This window comes from Tympanuchus pallidicinctus, unplaced genomic scaffold (assembly GCF_026119805.1).
Source record: "Tympanuchus pallidicinctus isolate F22 unplaced genomic scaffold, pur_lepc_1.0 scaffold45, whole genome shotgun sequence".
NCBI classification, from domain to species: domain Eukaryota; kingdom Metazoa; phylum Chordata; class Aves; order Galliformes; family Phasianidae; genus Tympanuchus; species Tympanuchus pallidicinctus.
This window is the reverse complement of record NW_026294764.1, coordinates 481,326-502,410: the sequence shown is the minus strand read 5'-3', so window position 1 is coordinate 502,410 and position 21,085 is coordinate 481,326. Positions and strand designations below refer to the sequence as shown.

The following is a 21,085-nucleotide window of genomic DNA, read 5'->3' as shown; positions in this document are numbered from 1 at the left end:
TCCAGCCTTCACGACTCCATGGTTCTGAGCACACTGCCTCCACGTCCACAGCAATCGAAGGGCTGAGCCGTCTGCTGAGGGCTGCACACAGCCCCCATCCCCTCCCTGTCACTGCCTGGGGTGGCTCTGCAGCATCCATCCCCATTTCACAGCTTACCAATGTGCTTTACAAAAATACTTCAGTGCAACTTTGGTGATTTATTGGAACGGGAGGAATGGAACAACGTGCTGCTTGAAGCTTCCTGGCTGTTGCTCGGCTCCATCAGTTTCCAGTGAAGCTTTGTGGAAGTCACACGTCAGCCTTGCAAAGTGCAGAGCCTCTCGAGCAGAGGGCACTCCTCCCTTCACTGCAAACCAGGCTCAAGCCCCACAAAATAAACAGCACGTGAAGCAGGGCTGTACTGCAGGGGTCTGAGCAATGATGCTCTGTAAATGTCTGCTAGAATGGCACAGAGGGACGGGGCCAGGAGGGCTCAGCCCCACGATGCTGATGCGCAGCGTCAGCACAGAGCGAGCTGCGAGCTGAGCTGTGTGCACTGCGACACACAGAAGGTGACACTGCAGAAATGATGTGGATTTTGGAAAATGAGATTCTCCGTGAAGTGCCACTGCAGTAAATCTGTCAGTTGAGAACAGTGACACGGCCGTACAGCTGTGATGTCCAAGGACAGCAAGGAGAGCAGCTGACAGGCAGCAGCAGCATCCCGTGCTGCACCTAAGAGGAGAGCTGAGGAAACCCAGCAGGGACGCAGCGCTGCTCCAGCAGGCAGCACTCAGCCTGCAAGCAAGCGGGGAGCGAGCATCCATCAACACCACAGCCTGCAATGGGACAGGGAGCAATGGGCAGAGAGGGGAAGCGGAGCTGCAATGGTTTCCTACCAGAAGAAGAGAGACAGGTGGCTTAAAGTCGGTGAAGCATCACTGCTTTGAGGCTGTGGGAACAAGGGGGGCAGGGACAGGCATGGGGCGACTTCTGTGGACTTGAAGCGGGCGCGTGGGGAGGCCGTTCCCTCTGACCCACAGCACAAAGCAGCCGGAGCAAATCGTGGGCTCTGGCACTGAGGCTCGGGGAAGGGAAGCCCCAGTTCCCCCGGTTAGTTTGTTTCTATGGTTAATCATCTCTGATATAATTTGTGTGCTAAGAATAGGCTTTTTCATACCTCAGTGCCACTTCCATCCCACTAGAGCACAGTGGTTCTTTTTTCCTTTAGGAAAAAATAGCTCTGTCTGTAGGGACCCAAATATCCCTACTGACCTGCAGAAGGCGTGCAGGACCCAGCGAAGGGAGGAGGCACAGCTTTATGCCAGCACTGAGGCAACGGAGCAGCAGGAAAGGATGCAGTGTGACGTGAGGGTGCAGCTCCCAAGGCTCACAGCCCCATTTCTCTGCAGTGACTCCCAGCACACAGTGAGTGCACACTGCAGGTCGGCTCCGCTCGCACCGTCCCGCAGGAGGCAGCACGGATGCTGCAGTGCCGAGCTCACACCTCCACCTTCCACTGCTTCACAGGAGGGAAGGAGCTTGTTTTCATTGCTTAAGAAAACAAGAGAAAGTGCCGAAGGCTGATCGGTTTGGGATTCTCTTGAAATCACCTTCCTTTCTAAAATGCGCATTTTTCATGACGCCCCTGGAAATTCATTAATCATTCATCGCGACTTTGCATAATGCCACATCCTGCTGAACTCAGCCTGCCGACACCTCGATCAGACACACAGCACAGCGATGGCAAGGGGCACCGCCACCGACGGCAGCCGGCTGCTGAGCCACAGGGAAGCACCCGAGCTCCCACCCCTCAGTGCCACCCATCCGCTGCCGTGCCGGGTCCTGCTGCTCTTCCGGGCAAGGAGAAAGCAGCCCCCCCTGCTGCGGGCTGTTAGTGGGACGGCGGAGGTCAGCAGCTGCCAAGCAGAGCGGGGTCAGCAGAACTGAGAGCACACCGTGCGGGGAAGCCCTGCCTGGAGAGCAGCGAGCCGGTGCTTGCAGACCGTCGGCCGCATGCAGCCTGCAGCCCAGCCAGCCAGGGGAGACACGGCCACGGGAGCGGAGACCTGCCTGGAGGATGGAGGAGGGAGGCGAGATGAGCCGGATGGCAAATGGCTACAGCTCCTCTGATTCGGAGGGCTTGGCAGGCAGCGAGAGCCTGGCCACAACCCGCGTCAGAGCCCTGTTCTCGGCCAGCAGCTGCTCGTTCATCTGCCTCAGAGTGTGAATCTGTTTGAGCTGGTGGAGGTTCTGCAGAGAGGGACAGGAGGGGACGGGAAGATACAGAGAGAACACACCGTGGAGACAAAAGGGCACAGAAAGGTGAATTTAGTCCACGAGGGGTAAAAGAACAGAGAAAAAGAAAAGAGAAATGAGTAGCGGCGAGTGCTGGGTGGGCAGCAGCTCAGATGTGCACACTGAAAGCCCTCTGGCACACTGACAGCATGTGGGGAGCCTGCCCTTCCCCCAGGGACCCCAAAGCCTTTAGAATGCTCCTAAGTAAGTGGATTTCCCACCCAAAGCAGGATGGTCCTTAAGGGTGATTTTCTAATGACCCATAATGAGCTCCACCAGACACAGCTGTGGGAGTGAGCCACTGTGCCAACCGTCATGCTGCCCCACCGCCACCGTGGGCACTGGGAGCACTGGGAGCACTGGGAGCACTGGGAGCACTGCTGGCACCTGAGAGCTTCTGTGCCACTCCTCCCATGCATCTCTGAACACCGAAGCAGCTGCACAGCAGTGAGCAGAGCTGCAGCAGAGCCTCTGCAGGGCACAGAGCTGAGCCATGCTCACAGCCATGCTCACAGCCAGGCTCTCGGCTCTGCTCCCCACAGCTGTGGGGTGGGCATGGGTTTTTCTAAGTAACCCGGCCCAAATTCAACTCTTCTTTGCCACAAGGCTCAGCCTTCAGAAGGAAAAAGGTAAGAACTGAAAGCACTCATTTTTAATGACGGGAGCTTGAATGAGAACAGCCTGAGGAGGAGGCAGACAGAACACAGTGCTGCTCAGTACAGAAACCACACGAGCACAGAACAGGGCAGGAATGGGTGCCCAGGAGGGGTGGCACAGCCACACTGCGGCACCGAGACACGGCGTGGAAGCACAGGGGAAGGCAGAGCAGAAAGCTGGGCAGACATCACTGCTGCTCACACAAGGAGGATGCGTCCCCAGCAACACTACATGAAAATGGATCGACACCAACACTGAATGGACACCAGGAGGTGTGAGGGCCGAGCGCTGCCTCCTGCACTGCATCCCTGCCCTGGGGTGGGGGGCAGGAAGGGAAGCACCCTCCAAAGGAGGGATTTTGGCTTCAAGAGACAAATCCCAGCCCAAGGCAAAGCGCCCTCCGTCCCTCCTGCAGCCTCCCCACACCTCTGTGTGTGGGGATGGAGGAGATGAAGGGGCTGCGGGGAGCTCCTTCCTGCCATGGGTCCCAAGGCAGCACTGCCTGCAAAATGACACCACCCTTAGCCAGGGCAGCATTGCACAGCTGTGAGAACTTCCACCTGATGTGCATGGAGCTGCCGGAGCTCCGCACAGAACTGCTGCATGCAGGGATGTTTGAGGGCTCAGTGCCACACAGAAGCATTTTGGGCAGCCAGCAGTGCAGCCCCAGCTGCCCCTAAGCACTACCTTTGCTCCTCATGAAGGAACGGAGACCGCGTCCAAAAGCCTCACGACGCCAACGAAGGGATGCAGAGCAGGAAAGGACGGGGCTTGAGCCCAGCTGGCTGTGCAACTGCTCCTGCATCCAAGGGAGCACAGCTCCTGCTGCCTGGCCTTCACTGTGCCGCTCTGACACCGGACTGATGGACAGCTCGGGGGACAGACACCCTCCCCATCCCCAGATCCCAGCCAGTACGACCTGCCCCACTGCGCCAGCTGGACAGAGGACAGACAGACATCACTGTGTCCATCCTGCACCCAGGAGCTGCTGGTTGGACTGCAAGGGCCGTTTGTTCCTGCGGTATCGCAGCTTATAAATGCTCTCTGCTTTATAACAGCTGAGCATCTGGCTGGCAGAAAATGGCCAACATATGTAGAACGCAGTGCGTGCTTCGTGGGGTGGAAAGGATTGTGATCACTTCAGAGACCATCCTCGCTTCCCACACCAACAGAGCACGAACTGCAGCACAGCACGAGCAGACGCAGCTCAGCTCAGCGCGCTGTGCAGCTGGGAAAGGATCACCTGTGCAAAGATGTGCGTGTGCTGCAGGTCGGATGGCTTCCTATTTATCATGCTCAAAGACAGCGAGCGAAGGCTGAGAGCTGGGCTGAAGCCAAAGGCAAAGACCAGAATGTGGATGATCCTGCTGTGATTGCTTATCGCTCTGCTTGATTCCTGGCTTACAGAAAGCAGGCTCCTCGGTTCAGCTGTACTTGCCTTCAATTAAAGGGTTTTGTGCTTGCAACACTCAGGAAAATCAGGATGCCCAAAGCATGCACAATGCACCAAGCCAGGAGGTGCGGCGCTGCTTCAGAGTAAAGAAGCTTCTGTGACCTTCAAGGAAAATTGCTGTGTTAAGTTGGGACCTCAGGCACTTGGCATTGAAATCAGTTCAGTGCAAATGCTAATTTTCTTTCTCCTTCCTCAGCCAAGTTGCTGCTGTATCTCCAGTCAAACCCTGCAGTCACTCAGGAAAATGCTGTACTGCTGTGTCACCTTCCCAAGGGCTGCAGGAGCCCCTCCAGCACCACGGAGCTCCCTGCCATCACCAGTTTCACCACGCTCCTCTCCCCTTCTTGGCAGCTTCACCAGCAGCAGCTCAACTTATGGAAGGAACAAAGCTTGTAAGCTCAGCTTGGGCTGAACTACACAGCATTGCTGTCACAGCAACCCAGGACCTTCCTGTGACATTGCTGTGCCTCCTCTTCCCAAGGAGTCAGCTGCTCCCAAACTGCTCTGGACTCAGTGCCAGCCAAAGAGCAAACAGCTGCAGGTGAGCCCTGATGGACTGGTTCCATTCAGATGCTGGGAAGAATCCCAGTGACTGCAGTATGACTCAGAACCCAACGCCATGGCATGGCTGGGATTCCCCTTGCTGCTCTCCACCTTATAGGAAACTGGTGGATTTGCTTAAATTGCTCTTTCTGATGCTGCTCAATAGCTATTCAATTAGCAAAAGTAGCAGGAATGCAAGCACAGCCAGTACTAAGAGATTTGTTTTCCTGGCACTACTGACTCAGCAGGGACTGGTACAGATGTTCTGCAGAGGTTATCTCATTCTACACAAGCACAGCTGGGCTGCATCCTGCTTTAAGACGTGATGTAAGTGGACGTGGAAAGCCTGCCATCCTTATGGACTTCCATTGTCAGAGCCTTCACACTTGTTTGCATGTCACAGCACAGTCAGGTGCTCAACACATGCTCGAGTTTTTGCAAAGCCTGGTGGGGTGGAAACCCAGCAGTGCCTCAGAAGAGACACTTTCAAATTTCACATCTATTTATTCCGCTAACAAAAGGCTGCTTGGGTCTGCAGAAAGAGGCAGCATCACTCCCAAGGAGCTGAGCTTGTCCTCAGGCAGACCACGGGCTGCTGCAGCCATGTGCTGCCTCCTGCATGGCCAGCAGCTTCAGGGTAACACAGGAACACACCAGACTTCACGTGCTGCTTTTCCCACAGCACTTTCTCAGCTTCCATCCACCTGCAGCTCCCGGCTCCCCCAACCAGAGAAGCTGTAGCTGTGTCCAGCAGTCCCTGCAGGCATCTTCTCTCATTAATTGCTTTCTGAACCAATAGAAGTGCTCAAAACCAACAGGCCACTAGAGGACACCAATTTGTCTTTTTACTCCATGGACTGAGCTGGTTTGTGAAGAGATCTGCAGGGCTAAAGCAATGCCACAGAGTGCTCCTGCCCGTGCTTTCTCTTGGAGGCTGCATTTCTGTAATGATGGGAAAGTCCTTCCGGAGTTCACAGTTGCCACTTGCTGAGAGGAGGAAGGATTTGGAATCCAGGCACCCTCAGCCCTTGGCTGCTCCCCTTTGAGCACATCCACATTCATTTCGTCCTCTTTGAAAGACCAAGAGAGCCTTTGCAGCAAGACTCCACCAAATTGTTCTGAGACTTATTGCAGCAGAAGACGCAGCAAAAGCCAATCTATCCTTTCAAAGATGTAAGCCTGGTAAAGATATGAAGCTTGAAATAGAAGCACAAAGCAGGAACCACGTTGAGGGTGGCAGGAATCATTTGCATCAGTGCACCGCTGACATCCCCAGGTCCTGCCTTGTCAGAGCGACGCGGTCCCACCTGGATCATCCTCAGAGGGGAGGGAAGCACAGCACGCAGGACCAGAGGGCCGTTCTGTGAGGACAAGCATTCAAGTGCAGCATAAAATCACGGAACGCTGCAGAATCACTGTGAAGCTGTAGGTGCACCCAGGTGGCAAACGCTGCATCTGCACTGCGGTGCTCCCTGCCAGCCGCGGGGCTCCGTCCCAGCAGGGCCACGGGAGGGGAAGGCAGGGAGCAGTCGGTGGGTGGGCTGGGAACAGCAAGCCATGCTGGACTTGGGAGCAAATTCCTCTTTGCTGAGATCCATTCCAGCCTGACTTACTGACGCAGCCTTCCACAAACATGCTGTAGGACAGAAATGCAATCACTGTGTGCTCTGTGCTGGCCAGTGCGCGTGATCTCAAAAGCCAGCTTTGTCTTCTTACCCATCTGGAGGGAGCCACAACGGCTTCGCTTGGGCTGCAGACTATCCAGCAAACTGAAACTCACGGATGCCACAGGTTAGTCTCAGAAAGCATTTGGGGAGAATAGCCTTCACAGTTCTCAGGGCAAACAACATAACAGAACACATGGTGCGATTCGATGGATGCTAACAGAGGGCTCAACACTACTCCATGTTTGGAGAACAGCCATTAAAGCAAGGCCTGGATGCAAAACTGAAGGCACTCAGAGGTGAGATGAGCCCCTTCCCATGTATATCTTTAATGTCCTACTCCTGGGTGACAGTCCCAACAGACATTAATACAAAGCATCAAAATCACAACAGAGGGAACAGATTATTCCCTACCTTCATCTCCTCCTCCATTTCAGAGAGTTTCCGCTCCAGGGCTCGCTTCTCCTGTTTACAGGGATTCATAACAGAGACGGTCAGAGGTGTTTACAGGAAAAACAAAGCGTGTTCTCTTTTAAAGAAAAGCAAAAGTCTTGCATTTCTACGGGAGCCATCACCAAAAAGCACCTCAGAGCACTGCACAGCCAGGAGCAGAGCAGACGGACGTGGCAGCAGGCCGTGTGCTGGGGCCCATTTTGCCCCTACACGTGAGGTGGAGCACAGCTCTCAGGTCCATTCCAACCTGACCTCAGGGTCAGTTAAGACTCAGCCAGACACCACAGCTTAACTTATTGCAACAAATCCAACTGCTTGTTAGGAGGACGAAATGTTCAATCAGATTTCAAGAGTAATCACAAGGATGGACACCCAGCCCGTGCTTTGTCTTGTTTCTCCCTCCCTCCTGAAAGTTCTTATTTATAAGGATCAATAACATTTTAAGGCATAAAGGACTGACAGCCCTGTAGGACCGTGCAATGCAATCTGCTGCTCTGTCGCTTCCTATAATGAAAGAAGGAAGTCAGAACATGGCTGATCTGCAAAGAGAGCAGAAAAGTCTCAGGCACAAAAAGGTCAGAACACAATTATAGCCGTGCACTGCTCTGCAAGGCAAAAATGTAACTTATCTTTTAATTAACACTTTCCTTCCAGAAATTAGCATGCCCTGTAGAGCAGCACAAGGCAAAGACAGAACCCAGAAGAAAGCAGACACACATACCCTTTTCTCCATCTCCAGCATGCTGGACCGGTCAGAAGTTTTCTCCTGTTTCTGCTATGTAATTAAAAATAGAAAGCTATTAAAATGGAGAGGCATTCACACGATGCTGTACAAAGGCTGGACAGCCCACAGATGCTCTTGCCCAGAGAAGCAGCAATCCTTAGAGAATCACACACACCACACTGCTTTCTGTGCAAAGTAACACCAGTCTCCCCTGCAGCAGCTTCCCTCGTGAGCACTGCATCCCCTCCCTCATCACAGATGTGTTGGCATGGCACAGGGCAGCACTCGCTTTGCCCAGCAGAGCAGCAGCTTTTGGCCTTACCTGGGCTGCCTTTTCCAACTTGGATTTGATGTCAGCCAGCTCGAGCTGCGCTTCTTGCAGTTTCGACTTCAGCTTCTGATTTTCAGACAGGGCGCTTTCGTACAACTGAAATGCAAACGTTTCAATTGACAGGGCTGCTCTTCAGCCACTGTGCTCCAAACAGACACTTTTCACACGGCCTTTGCATCACGCACACCTGGCAGCCTGTGTTACTGATTTCAAGGATCGTGCTGAAAGCTTCAGAGCTTTTAGAACAAATAATTCCAGAGTGTCATAGCAGCACAAAGTGATTCAGCTGGGGGCGCACGCTGTGGCCATGCTGGTAGCATTCAAGGTCAGCCTTTTCTTCTTTACAAATCCCTCCCCCATCTCTCCAGCCCGATCCCTCACTCCCTGTTCCCCAGGGGGTCCCTTCACCCCCTGTCCTGTTTTTGCCCTCTGTAGGACTGACGCATTCGAGAACAGCGAGCATCATTCCCAAAGGCAATGGAAACAGACAATGCTCCAAAGACAGTCGGTGCAGCTCCCGAGGTGCAGCCAGTGACAACATTACACACAGAAACCCCACCTTCTTGTAGTCCCTGTTGCTCTCCTCTTCTGCCCTGCTGCTGAGGGCTGCTAGGCGGTTCTCTCTGCGGCTGTAGGCACTGGAGCGGCTGGAGGCACGGTCGCTGTAGGAGTCACTGGTGGCAGGGGCTGTAGCTGCTTCCAACCTGCAAGGCAAAGACGCAGCACTGTGCAGCAGCTGCAATGCAGGGAAGGCCAGTGTGACACAAAGGCGAGCAGAGCCCCGTGCTGAACCAACTGGGAACAGCCCAGCGGATATCAGCCCAAACCCCAGCGGGCAGCAACGTGCCATGCATTGCTGGGATCCCACCTTCATGGTGGGAATGGGCTCCATGCAACGGGACGTCAAAGGTTTTGATCTGCTCATGGCTGCTGGGTGACTGGAGGAGCAAAGGAAGAAAGCAGAGTGGCCCAACAGCTGAGCTGAGCTGAGAACCCGCTGGTCAGAGCCAGGGACGGCTCGTGCCATTGATGTGAAGGAGGGGAACCCCCAGAGCTGTGCAAAAATGGGACACAGAAAAAAGTCTTAAATCTAAAATATTACATCGGAAAAAAAAAACAACCCCCGAGAAACAAAGTTCTTACCTGGAAAGTCGTTCATGCTGAAGGAAAGAGGGGGAAAAAAAAGAAAAAAAGGGAATTAATGACCAATGAACTAACAGTGCAGCCCCAGCAGCACGTTGCTCCCACCCAGCACACACAGCCTGCTCCAAACTGCGACCCAGCGACTGCTGCAGAGCCTTCTCAACTGCTTCTGCTCCTCTGAAGCGTTTCAGATTTCATTTCCTTCACAAACCCAAAACCTACACAGCCTTGGCTTTTAAATCCTCGCGTCCAGAACTGAAGCCCATTCCTGGGCCCCAAACTCATCTATTGTTTCCCTTTCACATCAAATAGCCCTGCTGGCTTTGATCGCTGCCCACCTTTTCTCCACGGCCAAATACTCGTGAGGAAGGAGAGCTTTGCAGGGCGAGAGGAGCTCAGCAGGAGCCGTGGGGAGGCTGAGGAGCTCTCAGCCCCACAGAGCCTGGGGCACGTCGGGCTCTTCCTTCCCCACCTGCATTCCCATCACAGCAGAGCAATGCCCAGCTCTGCCTTCGCTGCAGCCGCTGGTGCTCTTAAAGCACGCTGACCTGGGCCAGAGGGGATTACAGGAGTTTTGCTTGGCGCTGCCGAGTCCTGCGGGGCCAAGTGTGGTAAACCACAGCTTGTAGTGGAGATCTCTGCACCGGGCAGTTTTCTCCTACAAATGCCAAAGTCAAACAGAACAGCACGGGCTCCTGTGGGATGCACTGCTCCCATCCTCGGCTCCCCCCCATGAGCTCCTCTGAGCATGGGTGCATTGAGCACAAGGGCTGTGCTCAGCCTGCACCACAGCAGGAACACAACAACACGGCAGGTACTGCAAGTCACCACATTTCTAATTCTTCCAACCCCAACACAACCCCCGTCTTCTGTTCAAGAAGGAAACCACCCCACACAGCCCTCTGTCACAGGAACGTGGTGCCTTGGCCAGGACAAAGGAACTGAACCAAAGCTGAAGCCTCACAGCTGGAGAGCACATTCAGCTGGAGCTGCTAAATCCAAAGCCCAAACCCTGCTATCAGTTGGCATGTTCTCCCCAGGGCTGTGCCTGCAGGGGCTCCATCCGCTGAGCACAGGGCTGCAGCAGAACCACGGCAGCAGCTCCAGCCCTGTGCTACAGCCTGAACAGCCCGAGCTGGAAGGGGCCCACAGGGAACTGCATCCTTCCCCAGCCTTCCACCTGCAGCCGCCTCCCAGCGCGGTGCTGCAGTGAAGTGGTGCTTCTGAGACACAGATGATACCATATAAAGGCCGGGTCTGGAGAGCAGAGGCTGAACAGAACTCTGCAGCCACTGCTGGCAACGGCCCCGCTGTGATGGAATCACAAACCAGCTTCCAGCAGAGGATCGCTCCTCCTCTCGCTATTACCGTCAGGGAAGGAAGGGATATTTCTTTTGTTTTAGATCAGTTTCTGTCTCAGCCTCTTCTTGAGGTCTGCACACAGGCCACGCTGGTACCCCAAGGACCAGATTTCTCTGTTCTGCTTTTAAAACGATGACAGAAGAGAGGAGCCATCTCCACCAGGCCCAGCTCCCTTCCAGCCCAGCCCTGCCCTGCATTCTGCCACAGCACCCTCAGAAACCTCCAGCTGCAGCTGGGCTGCCCTCCCTGCAGTCACTGCTTCTCTGCTCAAACAACCAAGTGCCATTTAAATGGCAGCAGCATCACCTGCCGTGCTGCCCAAGGGAGCAGAGCACTGCATGCCCTAAGCTCAGCGCCGCAGCCTCAGCCTCCGTCGCTCCCTGAAGGAGCAGAGGGCAGCGGCGGCTGAGCCCACCAAGCAGAGCCCTCCTGGCTGAACAGCACACGGCCTGGTAGGGTTCAAGCAGTGCTGAGAACCAGCTGTACCGACTCTTTGAATGCACCATCATATTTTTCATGGTTTTTTTTTCCACTGACAAACATGAAGCTGCTCTGTCAGCATCGCCCCCAGCGCTGCGTTTCCCCAGGGATCCGAAGCTCCACAAGAACCAGCAGCAGCCACGGGAACACAGGGCTGTGCCATGAGCCTCGCCAGCTAAACAGGGTCAGGGCGGGGGGAGGAGGGCCCCAGGGAGCAGCACGGCTGCCCTGGTTCTGAAAGCAGCGTGCAGCCAGGCAGGACCTGCAGCCCGGGACGCTGATGGCTGGTGAAGGAAAACTTCGACACGCAGAGCAGCGCTGCAGGGAGCGCCGCCAGGTTTCTGGTCAGCATCAGTGCTCAGAGCTCTCGCAGCAGGAGGATGGGAGTGGGGTTTGCACGTGCACCCCGACCTACAGCCACACACCTCGGGTCACATCCTTCCTCCTGGCTGTGGGATGGCAGCACAGCGCTGGGGTGGCACCGCCTGGCTATTGCTGCCAGCTCCCCTGGGCTGGGGTAGAGCTGGCTGAACCCCACAGGGCTGCAGAACACAGGGCATGGGAGCAAACAGCTCCCATGGGAGCAAACAGCATATGGAATCATACAGAGGTTTGGGTCGGAAGGGACCTTACCACCATTTAGTTCCAACCCCCTGCTCCAGGCAGGGACACCTCACACCACGCCGGGTTGCTCCAAGCCGATGCTGCGCAGTGCAGGAACGCTGCAGGGTTTGGGTTTTGGATGGAGGAAGGCAGGAGTTTTCCCTTCAGAACACACAAACTCTCACAGCTGTTTGAAGTTCAGTAAGGTAAAATTAAAACCAAATTCCTTGCGGAAGGTTTGGCTGAAATGAAGCCCTGAAATGCAGCGCCAAGAGGGGCTCAGCCTTCTGCCAAGGCAGACACTGCCCCATTGCTTCCAGATGCATTCTGCTGCTGCTCACACCTGGCCCAGCACAGGCAGAACAAGTCCACTATTTACATTTCCACCCCCCAAAAAAAGATGCTGCTGGAAAATTTCATGGTTCTTTATCTCCCATTGGCCAACCTCGGGAAAGTCCGCACTATTTTAAGACAGTTCCCAAGGAATTCATTTTGGTGCTTTGTTTCAGGGATCTGATCACCGCCATGATCAACTGCCACTTTGCAGGATCCCAGGGCACAGCCACAGCCCCAATTCCCCCCCAGACCCACACAGAAAGCCCCAACAACTCCTCCAACGGTGTTGGCAGCCATCCTCCTGCTGAGCCCCGCTGCCCGTGGGCTCACAGTTCTCCCTGTGACGTGCACAACGCTGCAGGGAGCTGCACACTGCTGCAGACTGCGCTGTCTGCTCCCAGCCCACTGCAGGTTTGCTGCTCTGCTGCACGGCTGCTGCAGGAGGGTCAGCCCCTGTGCACGGTGTGCAGCTGGCAGGGAGCGTGGGGCTGCACTGCAGGAGCTGTGGGGAGGAGCAGGGATGGCTTTGGTGCGTGGTGCAGCTTGCAGTTGGACCTGCGGGCTGGGCACAACCAGTGCTCAGGAAGTTTGGTTTTCCAAAGGGTGCAGAAGAATTACAAGGTCTGTTTTGAACTCTGCTTCTCTGAGGTCATTGCCTCGCTGGGAAAGCTGCTGCGCCGACCCAGCGCTGCGGCTCAGCTCCCCGCCAGCTCCAGCCTGGTGATGGATGCTGCTGCCTTCCGCCCGGGCTGCACCGCTGCGAATGCAAGCATCACAAATCCCACTGCCGTGATGGATAACACCGTGCAGCCAAACCACCTCCATCGAACCCCCAACTCCCCAAAGCCTTACGCAAAGCACGTTTTCACAAACGATAAATCAAAAAGCTTTGCTTAAGAAAAACTGCTGTTACTGAAGCATAATATTAAAAGCCCATCTGAGCTGGAATAGCAGCCTTGGCCGCTGCCTGCAACACATTGCATTGCTTACGGCACGAAACAAACACGTGGCTGGGGGGGCTGTCAGCAGCAGCACCTCCATGGCCCCAGCACAGGCAGCTCCCCTCTGCTCCCCCCACCCCCTGCCTCAGTTCCCCACTCCTCCGTGGCCCCTCGGCTCAGCCCCAGCTGCACTTCATTACTGCTGGCTCTGGGGGATAGAGCTCACTGTGTAAAGCACTGAGCTGGATTGTAGTTTAATTTAGGAGAGGCCACAACTCAGAAACCTGGGTCTGCTGCTCTGATTTCTTTTTTTTTTTTTCCCTTCTTTTCGAAGGGATCAAGTTTTATTGCTGAAAAACTTCATTTTGCAAAGCACTCCAGACATGAGGAAATCAAAGCTGAAGGGCCAAGTGACTGAGAGGAGGAGATTGCTGCTCCCCAACTTCTTAATGCCACGGGGCTGCAGGTAGCAGCTCCTCCCCAGCCCTGCACACACTGCTGGGCATTCCCAGGTGTTATCATGGTGTGTTTAAATATCTATTTGGAGCCCCAGTTGCAGCTGCTAAAACCAACCTGTCCCATTGCAGCCACGTAGCATTTCTGTGACAACTGCATGGGCACTGGGAGCGCTTGCATGGAAAAGCCATTAGGACTGCTGAGGTATGCTGGGCTGTCTGCACTGCACGGAGCATCCTGTGCTGTCAGTTAAGGCTGCTGGTGCTGCCTCTTTCTCTCCTCATTTGTTTCTGTCTAAAACAGCTCCGGAGCTGCTGCCAGAGGTGATCTGAGCCCAAACCTGCCCAAGGATGTCTGCTCCAAAGCTTTGCTTCTTCAGGAGTGACCTCAGCTACAGGGGGTTACTAAAAAGAACTGACAAGTCCGTGTGAAAAACAAAACCAACCCAAGAAGCAAACCAAGCTAACCTGAGGTCAGCACTCTGCATCTGTCACCAGGGGCAGCTCCAAGGACGGGGCAGCACCTCCAGGGTAGGAGCCAGCACAGATGTGCCCAGAGCTGCACAAATCCAGCTGCAGTGCCCAGAGGCAGTGGGGCAGACTGAGCCCTGCCAGCTTTGTTTGCTATGGGTTCGTGTTCCTCTTATGGAAAATAAAGCTATAATGGGCTCCTGCCACTGCAGTAAACACTGGTTTGCAATTCAGAGGTTAGAGTGGTTTTCTGCCTCTGGCTTCCATCCGCTCTCCCCTTCCACCCATTCCCATCCCACAGCACCTCCCCATCCCCCCTGGGCTGAGCCCAGATCAGATCTCCTCCTCCTCACCCCTTCTGCACACCGGGCTCCCCCTGCAGCACTGGGCAATCCCACAACAGCACTGTGATCCCAGGCAGCCTCTCCCCATCTGCTGACCTGGATCCCTCCATGGAGCAGCACACCCAAAGCAGCCAGATCCCGATGGGATTTCAACACATGGGAAACGTCATCCCACCCTGCCAACCACAGCACCCTGCAAGAGCCCTCCCAGGGCAGAAACGACTTATTTTGGTAATATGGACACGCAGTGGGGCCACGTCTGCCTAGCAAATGCCACAGGGTTGGAGCATGGCCTCAGCCAGCAGCCTGTGGACACTGAAGGGCTGCCACACTCCCTGCTTGGCTTTGGCTTGAATCAATGGCTTGATTCCTAGGAAAGGAGGAGAGCTGAGAAAGTTTCACTACAGAGCCACAGCCGGGGTGTAACACTTCACATGGGTCACTGCATGCACCAGGGCTCCTGCTATGGACATAAGGGTGGTCAGAGCTGCCCAGCCCTGAGGATGACTGCGTGCTCCCAATGCATTTCCAGATATGGGCATTTACAGAGGAAACAAACAAAACACAACAAAAAGAAGAACAACAAACAGAACCCAGAATTATTTCTTGCTGATATCCATCTAAGGAACAGGACGCCTGAGAAACAACGATCGGAGCAGCAATAAACAAACCAGGCAGTGGAAGGAGCACAGCCTGAGGTTAATTGCCTTAAAGTTCAAGTTTCGGTATCCTACGTTTTTGCTGGCTAAGGGGAGAGGACAGCAGTTTCTGCAAACACTGTGTAATGAGCCAGCAGTGCAGACACGAGGAGAAGAATGTCTGGAAACAACCGGCCTGACCCTGCTCCCATGCAAGCAGCATCACTTTTATCACCAGCAGGACGAGCCCAGGCTGCTCAGTGCAGACCAGGAAGATAAAGGTTCCTGGAGAACTGTTTGCAGAGCACTTGTTATCCCCTCAAGCTGTGCAGCACAGCCAATGATTTGCGCAGCTCTGCCTAATGCCAGAGTACAGCGGGCACCTCTAATAACTGCAGCCATGCTCAAGTGGTCACAGTGCCATTCAGCAGGGTGAGAAGGGGCCACGAGGCGCTCCCCCCCATTGCCAGGTGGGGCTGTGATGGCAGCAGGAGCTCCAGAGGCACCCGAACATCCCCACAAAGTGCAACAGTGCATCGGCAGCACTGCCTGGGGGTGGGGGTTCACCATCCCTGGAGGTGTTGAAGGGCAGACGCAGTACTGAGGGATGTGGTTTGGTGGTGCCACTGAAAGTTGGATCAGACGACCTCAGGGCTTTTTTCCAACCCTACTGGTTCTATGACACAAGAAGTGTCAGGCACCAGGAGGTGCTGACCCTGCAATGGCCCATGGAGCTGCTCACACACCAACACACTGCACAGCTTCCTCGTGTGCCTTCTGCTCGAGCCCTCCCCTATGGTGCTGTTATATCCCAGGTATTGCCCTTCTTAGAGCGTGCAATAACTCACTGCAAAGTGCTCACCCTTCTCACTGTTAAAGGCAGAAAAAAAAGCACGTGTGGTTTTATCCTAACAGCCAACAAGGAAGGCTACGAGCAGCAGGGCAAAGGCAGGGCCAAGGGCATGCCACAGGAAGCTGCTCTGCAAATGGCATCAGAATGCAGCTGTCTGCCCAAGGAACAAGCCCTTCTTTGGGCTGCCTGCTGCTCCAGGAGGTTTCCATGCCTGCCCCTCACTGCCTGCCCAGCTGGGATCGTTCAGCATGCACAGCTCTGCTGGGATCGATTGGAACCGGATGGAAATAGGAAAGGCTCCAAGATACCACATTCCCACCTGTTTTATTAAGGCTGCAAGGGCTGCCAATATTGTGGGCATGGGAGCAGAGGGGAAACGCACAAAAAATACCATGGCACAATCCCATAGGAAAGTACACTTAATTATTGCTTTTGCTCACGGCAGAATTACATTATCTCGGAGAAGGAATTAACTCGGAGACTTTGTTTCAGCTAGAAGCAAATCCTGCCAAAGCACCGGCTGCTTCCACAGCCCTGACACGCCAGTGTGTCCTGCACCCACTGTTACCACTGCTGCAGGCTCCCAGGAGCTGCAGGCACAGTGAGGTCAGCTGCCACGGGACCCAGCTCACAGGGGGTGACCCCAAAACCCCAGGGATGCCCCAGGCAGCACCGCTGCTACTGCCCCACAGAGGGGCAAACACCCCCTGCACAACCAGCACTACGCTGCTTCCAGACCAGGAGCAATGGAGCAGACCACGCAAACACCTGATCTGAGCGAACCTCAGTGCTCAGATTAATGCAATGCTTGCCTCTCAAATCAATCTGCCTTTTTTCAGGCTCATTCCTCCAGAAGTGAATGGACTTCCTCCAGGATGGCTAAGACTCCTCGGCTGCAAAGAAGCTGCCCATACCCTGGTGGGGATGCAGGGGTCCCCACAGCCTCCCCCAGCCAACACCAGCACTCTTACAGCCTTCCCACTCCCAAAACACCTCCGCACAGCAGCACACGCCGCCATCCTGCCCTGCTGCTCCTCCTGGTGCAGGTGGTTCTCTTTATATTTCTACTGCTGGAATTACTAAACCAGACCACAGCTCCCAGCTGGATGCCGGCAGCATCGCAGCGCTGATGGAAGCGTACAGCTTAACAAGCTGCTCAGGCTTTGCCTCGTTTTCCTCGCAGACATAACCTATGGAGAGAGATGCCTGTGCCCGCTGCGAGCGCAGGGCAGGGGAACACCATCACAGCAGCTCCCCGCAGCACCGGTGCCAATCAGCACCGCCCCAGGAACCTGCAGCCTTTCCAACCTGTTGCCGCAGAGTCACCTTCCCGACTTTCACTTCACCCCACGCTCCTTCCAAAGCAAACCACGGCCACGGCACTCCCAGGGCATTCCACCAACCCCAGCGGGCCGCCCTGAGCACAGAAAGGAAAAGCTGCTTACTCTGAGCGTCTTTGCAATCGGGGAAGGAGAGGACGGGGGTGAATCTGACTGGGACTTCCTGCTCCGCGTGTAATCCTTGCTCCTGGTGAACAGAGACGACATGGCCCTGCAGGCTGGGTCACCGCAGAGCAATAAAGCTGCGCTCTCCCGTCGCTGGGCAGGTCCTCCTCCCAAGGTCAGAACAAACTAATTAAACTACTCACAGCTCTGGTAATTAAACCCTGCTGGTTAAGGTGTACAATTTTAGGCATTAATCTGCTGCAGGGGGAGCTGAGGCTCCGAAAGGTTCCTCGTCTGAGCAGAAGAGGCGGCGTCCGCAGTGCCCACGCAGGGACATCTCCTGTCCGGAGCCGCAGGACCAGGGGCTCTCCTTCCCAAAGCCGCTCAGGAAAGGTCTCCCAGCTCAGTGGGAAGAGCAGGAGGAACAGCCGAGGTCTCTAGACCAGACGCTTTTCCAAAGAGTAAAAAAACAAACCCAAACCACCACCAAAAACCTGTTGTACTCCGGCACGCTGCTGCCAGCTCTCTGCCGTGGCTGCGCCGAGCTGCATGCTTTAAGAGAAACCCGAAGCATAAATCAGGAACAAACACGGGTTTGGAAAGGGGCAGGCAGCTGAAGTTGTGTTTTGTTCCGTCCTCCTCCTCCGGGCGCCGTTCCCCACGCGCACGCTGCTCCTTCCCGCCCCGCTGCCGCTGACATTCCAGATCCTTACTCTTGCAGCCAGGAATGCTGGAGGGCGGCCAGCAGCTGCGATTCACTTTCAGCTTGGGATTTGAGCTGCCACTTGTAGGGGAGAAACGGGGGGAAAAAAAGAGAAGGTGGGGGAGAAAGTAAAAACTTCCAAGCTTCCAAGGCCTGGCAGCTGAGAGCGGAGGTCGGAGGGTTTGCGCTGTGCAGGGCTGAGCAGCCGGCAGCCTGAGCACGCATTTCACAGCTGTGACAAAGGGAGATCTTGTAAAGGACACGGAGCACTTCATACCATTAAAGGGAGGAACGCATTCATGCAGCACAACAGGATTTTTGTTGTTTGCTCAGAAGCCCGCCCTGAGCAGCAAGAAGGCGACAGGGAACTTGTGCAATGAAATGAGCTTTGGGGATGGAGGAGGAGGGGAGAGAGCACGGAGGGCAGGGAGAAGGGTGGGGAGCGCACACACCTCTCAGTAAACTTCAGGGCACTCTGCTGAGCAGAACATCCTGCTCCCTGCCAGCAGTGCAGCACTGCAAAGGCAAGAGGATGGCTTGCAGTGCCAGCTGAGCAGGCACACGGCGTTCAACTGCAAGAAGCACAGGGAATGTGCTCTGCAATGCACTGCATTGATGTAACAGCTTCATACGCTAAGCGGAATCTAGGAGTCAAACAGCAGCTTTAAGGTGCAAAGTTCTGCCATTCCTCACCGGGAGGACATTGGCTCAGCTACCTGTGTGCTCAACTACCTGTTCAGCTCATGTGCTGAAGTGGATCAGCATCGGTGCTGTGGTGGCACACAGAGACACTGACGCTGACCCAGACCTGTTCACAGCCCCAAAGCAGCCACTGACCCACCAGTGTGCTGGAGCCTGCCCACCCGCAGCCATGTGCTGCTCCAGCCCTGCAGGTCACTTTATCATGGAACAATCCAGAGTAACAAATCATCCATATGAAGTACTTTTAAATATCACATACCTGTTAGCCTTAAATATTGCATTTCTTTGCACAATGCCTGGTAATTGTGCACTTGTACTAAAGCACACAATGTGGGAAGGGCTCCTGGGATGCAGCCACATGGCTGACTCTCACCATTCAGTATTGCCACGACCAGGAGAAGCAACACAGCATCACTGATGACCACAGAGTGGGGAATGCGCCTGCTGGATTCCCCTTCTCTGGCAAAGTCACTCTGAGGTCAGGTTTCCACTTGATGCTTCACCACAAGGAAGGAGATTCTTCCTCTACTGACTGCAGGAAGGAAAAAAACTTCGGAGAGGTCTAAATCTGCCTGGAAATACTTCTGCATTCCCTGTTAAAAGTATGGAGATGAAGCCCAGACACACGAGAAGCAGTGACAGGCGCCCTGCTGCTCAAGGAGGCCATGCAGGACCTTGACCTTCGCAGCCCGCATCTGTCGCGCTCATCACCCGGCACCCAGCCCTCCCTGCAGCACAGAGCAGTGACAGCACAGCAGTGAGACCGAGTGCATCCTCAGCATGTCTGCATAAGACACCGAGCTGAACAGCACAGCTGCTACAACAGAAGGAAGGAGATGCCATCCAAGAGGAGCTGGGCAAGCTTGAAAGTGGCAACGAGGTGATTTCTACGGTCCCTTCCAACCCAAACCATTCCATGATCCTGCAATTCCTTCACACCAGGCTCTGAGGTTTCAAAACATCAGTAACTGAAACTGGGCTAACTCGTGTGGCAACCTCAGTCCCAATTACAAGGCTGACAAAGCCCAGCTTAGTCATGAGGCGGAGCTGAACAGCCCCACACCACAGCTTTGTGCATCCCTCCGGTCCTCCAGGACCCACTGCTGCGTTTCTGCGGGGAGGGGCGGCAGCGCTGAGCACAGAACTCACAGCCTGAGCCTCAAAGCAAAGCAAAATCTGAGCTTTCTATTCCCTACTAATTAAAAGTTAATTAGTCATCCAGTGCGGATGCCTCACAGATTGACAAAACGCATCCTGGTGGCCAATAACTCACTTTACAGAGATGGGGTAGCACGAGGAATAGCATCCTTATTAGGCAGGAGAGAGACAGCAAACGAGATGCAATATGGCAAAACACGCCGGGCTCCATCCTCACCTCAACAAAAGTGCCTAGCTGACACTTCATGCTGCCTCATAGAGCTCACTTTCAAGTTCTCCCCTGTGTAAGTATGAAACCCGACCTCCCTTTGCAGCTCTCTCGTCCTCACATCCCAGTGCTTGTAACATCCAAGGTCGTGGTTTAGCTGTGACTGCTGCCGTCTGCTAAGGATATTCCTCAGTATGCAACGCCAGCCCGTCCTGCGCCATGGATGTGGTGCTGCTTATTTTGTCAGAGAATATCCATACAGCCACCAAACAGAGACACAACGCATCCAACCCCACCCCAAAGCCCCCAGCCACCTTTCCTGAGCGCTGCCACATCACATCACAAAGCCCACAAAGCCACGACCTGAACTCTATTTACAGGCAACATTATCTCGAATTCCTCCTCCTTCATGAGCACTGCAGCACGAGTACCTTCTGTCTCAGGGCAGTGGTGCTCAGATCACTTTTCAGATACTTTTCCTTTGGAAAGGCCACCTGTGTTCCTCCCCAAACAGACTCTACTGCTGTAACTGGAGAGGAAGACCAATATACAAGATGATGCATCAGAAAGAGGATGAATTCAAACATCCCCTTTACCTGCGTTGGAAGTCTTCACCTATGCAACGCTGGGCTGACGAAGTAGATTTAAGCAGCAGAGCGCCTTCACAAAGGGCGGCAGAATGGGAAACAAAGGCAGGATTTGCAGCCAGAGCTGCAGAGTGCTGTGAGCCCACAGTGAGCCCTGCAGGAACGCAGGAGCCCTCCTGGGAGAGCAGAATTCTAATAAAACTTGAAGGATGAGGGAGAGCGGATGGCATTTTTGGAGCAAACCATCCCAAGCCAATCTCCTGGAAGTCCTGGCTGTCATTTTCCACCTCAGGTTTACCACGCTTTCCTGACCGCTGCTGAATTACTTCTCATCCAGCTGACTTCTCTTTCATTTGCAGCCAAACCTCCCCATCTCCCCCAGGCAGAGACGCATTGAGGAGCACATTTGCTTCCCCAAATGAGAGCATTTACAGGGCTCAGCTGACAGAGGGGCTGAGCTGAAGACAGCACTGGGGCCACAACACCAGGATGCTCCCCACAGCACAGCCATGGCCGGGTCACCTCGAGTCCATCTGCAGCACCAACCGCAGGC

The 21,085-nt window shown here is 54.6% G+C and overlaps 1 protein-coding gene across 9 annotated transcripts in view; it reads right to left on the bottom strand.

Annotated features, from left to right (window-relative positions):
• PPP1R12B (protein phosphatase 1 regulatory subunit 12B) overlaps positions 1-21,085 on the bottom strand; it is an 84,221-nt gene that overhangs the window by 3,753 nt on the left and 59,383 nt on the right. For 3 of the 9 annotated variants that reach the window (XM_052702535.1, XM_052702540.1, XM_052702541.1), the window contains 6 exons: positions 9,247-9,263; positions 8,663-8,807; positions 8,095-8,199; positions 7,770-7,823; positions 7,010-7,060; positions 2,054-2,233 (listed from right to left, as the gene is read on the bottom strand). In XM_052702535.1, coding sequence (XP_052558495.1) covers positions 2,099-2,233; positions 7,010-7,060; positions 7,770-7,823; positions 8,095-8,199; positions 8,663-8,807; positions 9,247-9,263 — 507 coding nt within the window. In that variant the 3' untranslated portion in view covers positions 2,054-2,098. Of the gene's footprint in view, positions 1-2,053; positions 2,234-5,415; positions 6,568-6,647; positions 6,701-7,009; positions 7,061-7,769; positions 7,824-8,094; positions 8,200-8,662; positions 8,808-9,246; positions 9,264-17,174; positions 17,776-21,085 lie in introns of those variants that run through there. The other 6 variants (XM_052702536.1, XM_052702543.1, XM_052702539.1 and 3 more) reach the window with 5 other exon arrangements.